At 39.0% G+C, this 10,750-nt stretch overlaps 1 protein-coding gene across 1 annotated transcript; it reads left to right on the top strand.

The window, feature by feature from the left end:
- The first annotated feature begins 608 nt into the window (after window positions 1-608).
- LOC148911118 (gamma-aminobutyric acid receptor subunit pi-like) lies at window positions 609-7,982 on the top strand. The gene is made up of 5 exons (XM_089029892.1): window positions 609-696; window positions 6,135-6,244; window positions 6,332-6,399; window positions 6,641-6,858; window positions 7,868-7,982. Exons 1-5 carry the CDS (start codon window positions 629-631, stop codon window positions 7,980-7,982), a joined length of 579 nt encoding a protein of 192 aa, XP_088886018.1. The 5' UTR covers window positions 609-628.
- Window positions 7,983-10,750: the final 2,768 nt, after the last annotated feature.

Below are 10,750 nucleotides of genomic sequence, written 5' to 3'. Positions count from 1 at the left end.
ACGAAGTGTTTACGGAGAATATCACCCAACGGAGAGACGTATAACACATAAAGTATCCATGTGGCCCTGCACAGAGCTCCGTGGGAGCCCACAGTCCAACGGACGAATAGATAAATCAACACCTGCAACATTCACATAGTGATTGCGGTCACACAAGTAAGATCGAAACCCAGTTAATTCATTCCCTTTAATATCAAACTTTGAGGACATCCTCCTCAACAACATTTCATGATCGACGGCGTCAAAAGCTGAAGATAGATCCAGCATTAAAAGAATAGCACAATGGCAGCTATCTAGTGCACAAAATATATCATTTTGTACATGTATCAACTGCCGTCTCACAATGAAACTTCTTGTACGCCTATTGCAGAGGCTCATTCAAGTTGTTTTCATCTAAATAATGTATCATTCTCACAGATTTTTAAATGAATTTTGTAAGAGAAATTTGTAGTATATTTTAATTTCTCAATTTTTTAAAGCTCAGTGATAGAGCCTTTCCTCCCCTCCTTTCCTCAGCTTCAATATTTAATGAGTGTATACATAATATCACTTATTTGGAGACCTTCAGTAGAACTGATTCATCTACGTCGATCCACTTTCAGAGTCGATCGCCTCAGTAACATCCAAGATGGGTGCCAGTCAGTTTCTTGTGATACTGTCACTTGTATCTGTCAGTCTGCAACTATTAGATCTCAAGTAAGTCAATCCATGCTTTCTTGACGGATTTTTAATACTCATCTGATGAAATCGGAATCGTCGGTCAGATACCGACGATTAACAAAATATTTTAGTCACAAAAACATGAACATCCTCGGCTAATGTTATAAGATGCACGCAAGTGATATTTTTGCCTTTGGTTTTGTAAAGAACAATTCCTATCGTGATAAAACTCACTGTCATTTGCTTCAGACAAGATGAGTGGCTAAATTCGATTTAAGTAGATTTTGTCTGGCGCGTGGTGTACACACAAAGGCACGATACATGATTACTGACTGACTCTGCATTCATGGACAGACAAGACTACTCTTATTTAATACCATTTCTTATGTTCAAGAGAATTTTTCAACTATCATTGTGAAATTTAAAAATAATGTTGAGAAATATTCCCTATTAACCTACTTTAGGAACGGTGTTGAGTCTGGCCCCATAAAGTCATAATATCAAAGTTCCAGTTTGTTTATATGTTTTTACTGCGGACAGGAAAGATGCTTACGATAGCATTACCTCGGCACTGTGGATGGTCGCCTCGTTAACGAAAATTATCCCTAAGTTAAAATACCATTAGAACTTCTTTACTTTTTTTTTTTTCGCCACTCAGAAAATTCAAGCAATTTTAAGACTAGAACATTTTAAGAAACAAATACCCCTCCCCCCAAAAAAGAAGATAATAATAATAATAATAATAATAATAATAATAATAATAATGAGGATGATGATGATGATGATGATAATAATAACAATAATCGCGTTAATGTTAACGTATGTGCCATACAATAGTTTTTTTTAGCTTTCTAGTTTTTTCATCGGGATATTATATATTGAGACATTTGTTTTACTTTTAGATAATTATTTTAATTTCCATGCATATATATTACTATTGTATTTTGTTAAACCGTAAGATTGTTCAACACATACCACACTACGCCTATTTTTTGTGCTAATATGCCGGATTGCTTGAAGTTCTGCTAATCTGCTATGGTTGCACTACCATCGCGCGAGCATTCTGTCTTACGGCGTTTGGTTGTTGATTTTTCTCGAAAGAGAAATCAGATCTCTCTTATTTTCCTACTAAAGACTTGCAAAGGGTTTGATATGCGTTACTTAAAAGCTTAACTTATAGGAATGGTGTCCGCAAACTCGATTTAACAATGCGGTATCTTGTCTGTCGTGCATGGTAATGAACATCTCTGATAATTTGTGGTTCCTAAGGAGCTTAAGCGCTATCTTTATATTGCAGTAGATCAGTGTCAATTTATCTTTTCTCTCTTTATGAAAGGTGTCGGTCCTTTCCACCCTGCTCCGACCTAATCCTCGGTGGCGAGATCGGTGTAACAAAAGGTACGACGACTAAAAAATTAGAAAAAGCTACTCTTAACTCAAACCAATTCAATTGTGGTCAATGATTGGTAAATCTTCACTTCTCAGTTGATCTTGTAACCAAAGATTTGACACGCAATCTCCTAAATAATGTATAGCGTTGTGGCATGGATTCTTTACAGCAAAACTGCACACAAATAAAATAAAAAAAAAAAAAAGAAATATAGAAATAAGGTATACTGGTTTTCAAGTTAGCCCACTATCACTCACACACATGCACTCAACTCATATGTTGACTTTTAATGGGTCCCTCCAATGAAGCGTCTAGTTTTTTATCATATATGTTGTAGATAATCGATTTTGCGAGCGATGCCACACGACGCAATTTGTTGCACGCAAAGTTGTTGAACTAGAAAACTATCCTACTCTAGCAACATTGCCTGCAATATTGCATTTAGTGCTAGACCCTGGTTTGCGCCACAAGTTTCTTTTCAATGCAAACGCAATGAACCTCGCAAGATGATTTGTAAACATCCCTCTATCTTTCTTAGGTGGAGTAAATTATTGTAATTAATCTTACCAACCTCGCAGATAAGATCTTTATATTGATGTTATTGAAACAAACACCAGAAGAAAAGCGATTCATTAATTAACACAAAATATCACCAAAACCTGCTGTCTTTGTGACGTAAAGATTTTGATTTTCAATTTTGATCAATATTGCAAAGACTCGTAAAGCAAATAGAATAAAAGGAAACTTAGGAAAAACATATGCAAACAATGGTAAACTGATACAGGTTGAGCCTGTGAAGGATAGAAATGCTTATTGAAATTAAAACTCATAGGAATTAGGAAGTAGGACAATTGAGAATATGGGATTTGACAACTAGATTTAATAGCAATTTAGTGAGTTGGAAGACTCTTATTTTGCTATCTTTCGCGGAAAACGTAGGATGTGATGCTTCTTTTTCAAAATAGTCAGTGCAGCAAATTAAATTTTAAAACGAAGTTAATATTATTATCGTATTTCTAGGACGACCAAAAAAGGAAAAAGGAAATAGAAAAAGAAAAAAAAAAGAAAAAGAAAAAGAAAAAAAAAAAAAGAAAAAGAAAAAGAAAAAGAAAAAGAAAAAGAAAGAAAAAATGAAAAGAATGAAAAGCCTCTCGATTGAATAATCCCTGGGTCATTTCGCCTTCCAGGTCCTCGTTTTTTGCTTTCCATTGCAACGTGTCGTTCCCGGTTCAAAAACACTTAATTTGTTTGTGTGTGAATAACGCATTGGAAAATACATTAACATAAAGATCCAAATCTACTAAATTAGTACTAAGATTATTCCCAAAAGGCTTTGGTTTGGGAACACTCCTTTAGTGAAGCCAACATTTCTAAAATCGAGGCCCAATTGCATCGGATTTGGTACTCTTATTGGAAGCTTTTCAAAATACTAAATTAAATTTGGAAATCATGCTATCGAAGGCGATAATCTGGAGAAAAACCTCAGAACTCACTATCGGAGATCCGCGTACTCACGGTGGGGAGCGAGCTCTTTTATTTCAATTCTGATGGTCACCGATCACCAAGAAAAAATCAATTTGTGGTATTCATACCAATGGCAATCAAGACAACTCTGGCAAAAACCAGAAGTTCATATCTGCAAAAACTGAAAAAATAATTTTTCTAAAAAGCGTATTTTGTGTATAAAATGTGTTACCTTATGAAATAGTTTGTTTTTTTTTTTCGATGAGAGCATCATTCATTCAAACTATGTTTATCTTATACCATACTGACAGGCTGAGAACAAAGATGGCGTCCAGCGGGTTCCTACTGTGATCTTGACTTTGCAATTTGCATTGCTTCTTAAAACATAATATTAAGCTCACTGCGGGAATCCCAAGTAGTTAAATTCTAATTACGAGATATGAACACAACGCGTATATGTAAATGTTTATTCAAACTGCTTAAGTTTGTTTCAGTCAAATTACGAAGCCATTTCTTGAATGTATTTTAATTAAAAGTCTGTGCTAGAACAGTTTTTAACATCACTAACTTATTAAATCTCTATTCCCTTATACTCTCCTAATATTCTTTCAGTTGTACTTGCCCTTTGCAATGGAAATAATAGAATTGGTCTGTAAAACTCATTTGGACATATTTTGAAAGCTCGTTAGAAATGACACATATAACCCGAATCTTGTTAGAATTACGTGTTGAATCTGAATGTCGTAATTATTATATGTTGGAAATATCATGGTCCAGAAGAATCTCGGAAATGCGTTGGAAGAAAGTAATTATCCTGAATAAATCATAAAGGCTTTATTTCATTTCATCCTTGCCAGTGGCAGATCTATGATTTTGAAACTGAAGGGTGCATCATGGATCGCTAAATATGAAACACAATATCATTCTTCTTGGATACAATTGCGCAAATATCAACTGTATATGCAGGACTGCATAGGATATGAAATTTAACTAAAACAAATTCTAAATTGACTTGAAACGTCAAATATATTTCTAATCTCATCGAAATCGAACATGAAGATTGTTAATCTTTCAAAGTATGAGTCAATAGGTTGTCAGTAGACCCTTTTTAAATCGTGTCGCAGATACGAGGTTAACATGGAAATATAAAAGAAATCACACTTTCTCATGGAATTTGTGGCATTTTTATTGTATTTTCACGCTAGCCATTCACTGTAAGACAAACGATCTTAAGAAGGGTCGAATCTAGTACAATGAACTCCCGGGGGGTGGGGGGGGGGGGGGAGGGGTTTACTCTTGTCCGTTTAGGGTAGGTATGTGCCGCTGAGCCCTCTGAACCCTGACCCTGCTCCAGAGCATTACGAGCCGGAGACCTACTTTTTTCGTATGAGATTCCCGCTGGGTCAAACAAAAGGCTGTGGTTTTCATTGGACAGTCGATGAGACTCGTATGTCAGCAGCTACCTTGTAATAACCAGCGTCAAATAACTTTATCTTCAATATTTTGGCGGCAGTTTCGCACGAATTGGTTGATTAACTTTATTTATGCTACATTAGTAGTGAATTTTAGAGATGTGGACGTATAGTTTCGGCTAGTTTAAATCTAATAATCGTAATTGAGCTTTTGGTATCATAATACATTGCGAAAATCGTAAGTTAGTTCGATTTAAGTTGTATTTAGGCATAGGACAAGACCAAAGACCTTTCACATAGTTCTGGGTTCTGAATCCAAGGAATGATGGCTCGTGTTCTATGGACCGGAGCTCATCGAAGAGAGCAAGAAAGGAAAGTAACCCATATGTTTTATAATCATATCATGTCTTTTCAATTCATCCGGCATAGTGTTTTTTACTCGAAATGACGATGTATTATGTTTAACGTGCTTTATAGCCCCTCTGCAATTTCCCGCGCAAAATCTGTAAAATCAAGAGAATGTCCTTTGGTTTACCGGTATATTTCGTAACTGCCAAATTCGAACAACTCGATGATCACGTACAAAAGCTGATTAGTTTTTATTGAGAAAAACAGAACCTTTCCCAGTGCTTTCCAGATGTTGTCGCCCGAAAGCAGTAGAATTACTAGGTGACTCGCCCGTAGTTCTATGAGAGGCTAAATTTTTTATCAAATGATTGGAATTTCGATATGTTTGGAACTAAAACTATAATATTAATAACAACAAAAACAGTACTCCAAAGTTTAGTCCACCTTGTTACTAGCTGTCATCATCTTCTAATCCAATTATCGCCTGGCCTTTGTTTTCTAACCACAGGCAGCCGGATCTCAGATCCGGCTCGTACGAAAAAAGCAGGTCTCCGGCTCGTAATGAAAATCGCTGAAATTCACACCCTGTTCCAGAGCAAGATCGCTGAAAATCATAACCTATTCCGGTATTGCAAAAATGGATACCCTGTTCCAGAGAGGAGAGAGCGTGATTTCATGTACCCTGTCCCAGAGCGAGCGCGATTTTATATACCCGGTTCCAGAGTAGTTTCGCTGAAAACCATACCCTGTTTGGCGGCAAGTACCCGTATAGCGAATATAGGGGAGTGCCCCCCCCCCCCCCCCCCACGGGCAAACTATCGCTTCACTAGTCTTACATGCCCTGCTTTAATACCTCCTAGAGCACATGCGCTGAATGACATCGAGCAAAACATCAAACGAGACAATGTTACCCGGATATTGAATGACATGAAAAAGGACTATGACAAGAGACTGCGGCCAGGATTTGGAGGTGAGTGTCGTGATACCTGTGGTTAGCATATAAGATAAAAAGGGATGCTAAAGACTAAAGCTAACCATGGACGTGTTTTATCATCAGGTGATCCTGTTAAAGTCTATGTCGATATCTTTATAGTCAATATTGGAGAAATATCAGTCACTGACATGGTATGTACCCGATTAGCTGGAGGGGAATATGAAAAGAAAATGAAATAATGAAGGCAAAACATGCCGCGGCTATTTCTGCCGGTCGTTGAGGAAGTATTTTATTGCATTTTCTTTAGTATGTCATTGATGATTGGTCAACTAATCATAGAGCAAATAAGTAGGATCTTTATACTTGTCAGCTTGAGCCTCGTTCTCATCACACACCCAACGAACATTGTTGAGTCATACATGTTTTTTTTAGGACTATAAGATTATGATTTACTTCCGTCAAACATGGCACGACCCTCGCTTGCAGTTTGACTTGGATGAAAGCCTTGTCATTCAAGGAGACATGCTAAACGATATTTGGATTCCTGATACTTTTTTTACCAACGAAAAAGCTTCCCTGTTACACGAGATCACCAAAGACAACTACATGTTGATCATTTGGCCCAATGGAACTATCTTTACAAGCACGAGGTAAGACAACATTTACGTTGACACACGGGTAACTACCGAGTACCGGCTAACTTTAGGTAGACAGGCCGTCGCAAACCGGATGTTTACCTTTAGGAAACGTAGACTGGCTGTAGCATACCGGGTGTTTATCTTTAGGAAACGTAGACTGGCCGTAGCATACCGGATGTTTACCTTTAGGAAACGTAGACTGGCTGTAGCATACCGGGTGTTTACCTTTAGGAAACGTAGACTGGCCGTAGCATACCGGATGTTTACCTTTAGGAAACGTAGACTGGCTGTAGCATACCGGGTGTTTACCTTTAGGAAACGTAGAGTGGCCGTAGCATACCGGGTGTTTATCTTTAGGAAACGTAGACAGGCCGTCGCAAACCGGATGTTTACCTTTAGGAAACGTAGAGTGGCCGTAGCATACCGGGTGTTTATCTTTAGGAAACGTAGACAGGCCGTAGCATACCGGATGTTTACCTTTGGGAAACGTAGACTGGCCGTAGCATAACGGGTGTTTATCTTTAGGAAACGTAGACTGGCCGTAGCATACCGGGTGTTTACCTTTAGGAAACGTAGACTGGCCGTAGCATACCCGATGTTTACCTTTAGGAAACGTAGAGTGGCCGTAGCATACCGGGTGTTTATCTTTAGGAAACGTAGACTGGCCGTAGCATACCGGATGTTTACCTTTAGGAAACGTAGACTGCCCGTAGCATACTTGCGGGTTCTTGCCTGTAGGGGATGTCTACTTACCATACAATACCGGTTAGCTACATTTAGGGGACTCCTTTACGTGCCGTAGCGGACGGCCATGTTTTATTTGGCAGAACAATAGAATCCCTTATCATTTCACATGTAAAACGATTGTCTTGTTTCTATCATCCCTTCTGACGTACATGCAATCCCACAAAACCTTTATTTAGATTGGCTGATCTAGCTGCATATATTAAGTTAGAAAATACACAAAGGATAAATCAAAGTACTTGCTTGGTCGAAACGATTAAAAATGTTATCTGTGTAGGATATCTATCACTGGTATTTGTCCAATGGATCTTCATAAATACCCGATGGATAGTCAGACATGCCATCTTGATATCATGAGCTGTGAGTATGACCTTTGTTTTATAGGGAGGTGAGAGGTGAGAAGGTGAGAGGTCTATGGGGTGTAACAATTGGACAACATTACCAGTTGAATAAGAAGTATGATGGGATATATTATGTGGGAAGGTAAGAGGTCTATGGGGTGTAACAATTGGACAGCATTACCAGTTGAATAAGAAGTATGATGGATTATATGTGGGAAGGTGAGAGGTCTATGGGGTGTAACAATTGGACAGCATTACCAGTTGAATAAGGAGTATGATGGATTATATGTAGGAAGGTGAGAGGTCTATGGGGTGTAACAATTGGACAGCATTACCAGTTAAATAAGAAGTATGATGGGATATATGTGAGAAGGTGAGAGGTCTATGGGGTATAACAATTGGACAACATTACCAGTTGAATAAGGAGTATGATGGGATATATTATGTGGGAAGGTGAGAGGTCTATGGGGTATAACAATTGGACAGCATTACCAGTTGAATAAGAAGTATGATGGGATATATTATGTTGGAAGGTGAGAGGTCGATGGGGTGTAACAATTGGACGGCATTACCAGTTAAATAAGGAGTATGATGGGATATATTATGTGGGAAGGTGAGAGGTCTATGGGGTGTAACAATTGGACAGCATTACCAGTTGAATAAGGAGTATGATGGATTATATGTGGGAAGGTGAGAGGTGTATGGGGTGTAACAATTGGACAGCATTACCAGTTGAATAAGGAGTATGATGGGATATATTATGTGGGAAGGTGAGAGGTCTATGGGGTGTAACAATTGGACAGCATTACCAGTTGAATAAGGAGTATGATGGGATATATGTGGGAAGGTGAGAGGTCGATGGGGTGTAACAATTGGACAGCATTACCAGTTGAATAAGGAGTATGATGGGATATATGTGGGAAGGTGAGAGGTCTATGGGATGCAACAATTGGACAGCATTACCAGTTAAATAAGGAGTATGATGGGATATATGTGGGAAGGTGAGAGGTCTATGGGGGCAGGATGGTTTACGTTCGCTGTGTTGATTTTTGTTAACGTTTTACCCCTAACGTGAGGTACTTTTTGCTGTTGATTGATTGGAATTGGCAAGATCGCATGACGGCCGGAATCGACCTATTATACATTAGTAGTATAGGGAATGGGGGTTCCAGCGCAATCTCAACACGGGCAAGACCCGTGTCAAAAATCCACCTACGGAAACAACCCACTCCAAGTGTGGTTGGGGGCAACAGCGCAAATATGTTAGTCTATATATGGAGTGCGAAGAATGTAAGAGAACTTTTAAGAAAGAAGCGGATTTGAAAAAGCATTTGAAAATGAAGACGAAGTGTATGAGCAGTTATGATTGTGGATGTGGTAAGAAGTTTGAGACTAAGGTTAAATTGTTTTGGCATTGTCAGGACTGTGAGTACGACTACGACGACTTAAAAAGTGCTTGGTATTAGGTATAAAATATTTCCTATTATATAGATGGAATCCCAAAGCAACTTCAGCACGGTGTCAATACCCGGTAACGGTGAGATTGACGTTAGACAGTTTTGGCGTCAGTCAGAAAGGAAGGTTAAAAGGACTCTCCGAAAAGGTATAGAAGAATTAGGAGCCCTGAAAGCGAGCATAATGGTAGAAGTAAGTTTGTCAAAAGACGAGGTAATGACGACAGCAATGTTGCGATCAAAGTCGTTAGTGATATTAGAATCCACGAATCTGGATAGGTCACTCAGTGAAGCCTTAGAAGCAATAATGGAGTCGCTGTCTAACTACACGAAAGAAGGATCGGGTTGGACAGTAGAGGAGGTTGAAGGAATAGAGATAAGTATAGCCAGGTACGTACCCATACGAGGGGGGAGTTACGTACCGCTACCAACGTGGGTAGAAAGGAAGAAGGCTATTGTAAACGTGAAGAATGAAGACAATCGATGCTTTATGTGGGCAATCAGGTCTGCACTGTATCCAGCAGAGAAGGATCCCTGTAGGACAAGTAAGTATCCCACAGATGATTTAGAGTGGGATGGTGTGGAATTTCCCATGCAGTTGATAGACATCCCCATATTTGAGGAAATAAACGATCTAGCAATTAACGTTTACGGAGTCAGAGAGCAGACGATAGTACCGTTAGTTCTGTCAAAAAGTAAAGGAGAGCGCGTACATTTATTCTACCACGGCGGACACTACTCATGGGTTAAACACATTAGCAGACTATTCTACAGACATACTAAGCACAAAGGTAAAAAGTACTTCTGCGACTGCTGCTTGCTGTCATTTACATCCTTAAATACCCTAAAGAAACACGATGAGATCTGCCGCGGAGTCGAAGAAGTGGCGCAACGGATCCAGATGCCCACCAACAAAGAGCTTTCATACGCAGACCATCAAAAGCAGATGCAAGTGCCTTACGTGATATATGCAGACTTCGAAGCGTTGATAACTAAGGAAGAGCAGAAACGTGGCGCCACGAATAAGGTAGGATTACACGAGATCTGCTCCTTTGGTTACATAGTAGTCAGATCAGACGGTAAAGCAAACCCTCCTGTGATTTACCGAGGTAAGAACGCAGCTAATGAGTTTCTAGAAGCATTGCGAGAAGAGGAGGGAGAGATTAGAGAACAATTAAGATGTCCAAAGAAGATGGAATTTACCAAAGAGAACCAGGAGGCTTTTAACAAGGCAAAAAAATGCTACATTTGCCAACATACGCTTCTTCAGTTTGGAAGACGAGCCAAGAAAGCGTGGGATGAAGATGGAAAGTATCTAGGAGAAGCTCATTTTAAATGCGGGAAGTATGCTAAGAAAGGTGAGAA

The sequence above is a fragment of the Actinia tenebrosa genome, unplaced genomic scaffold, assembly GCF_029948245.1.
Source record: "Actinia tenebrosa isolate PJP-AT-01 unplaced genomic scaffold, QUT_ActTen_1.0 PGA_scaffold14__42_contigs__length_11649687, whole genome shotgun sequence".
Lineage (NCBI taxonomy): Eukaryota > Metazoa > Cnidaria > Anthozoa > Actiniaria > Actiniidae > Actinia > Actinia tenebrosa.
Note: the sequence above shows the minus strand (reverse complement) of the source record. Positions and strands in the feature narration are given on the sequence as shown.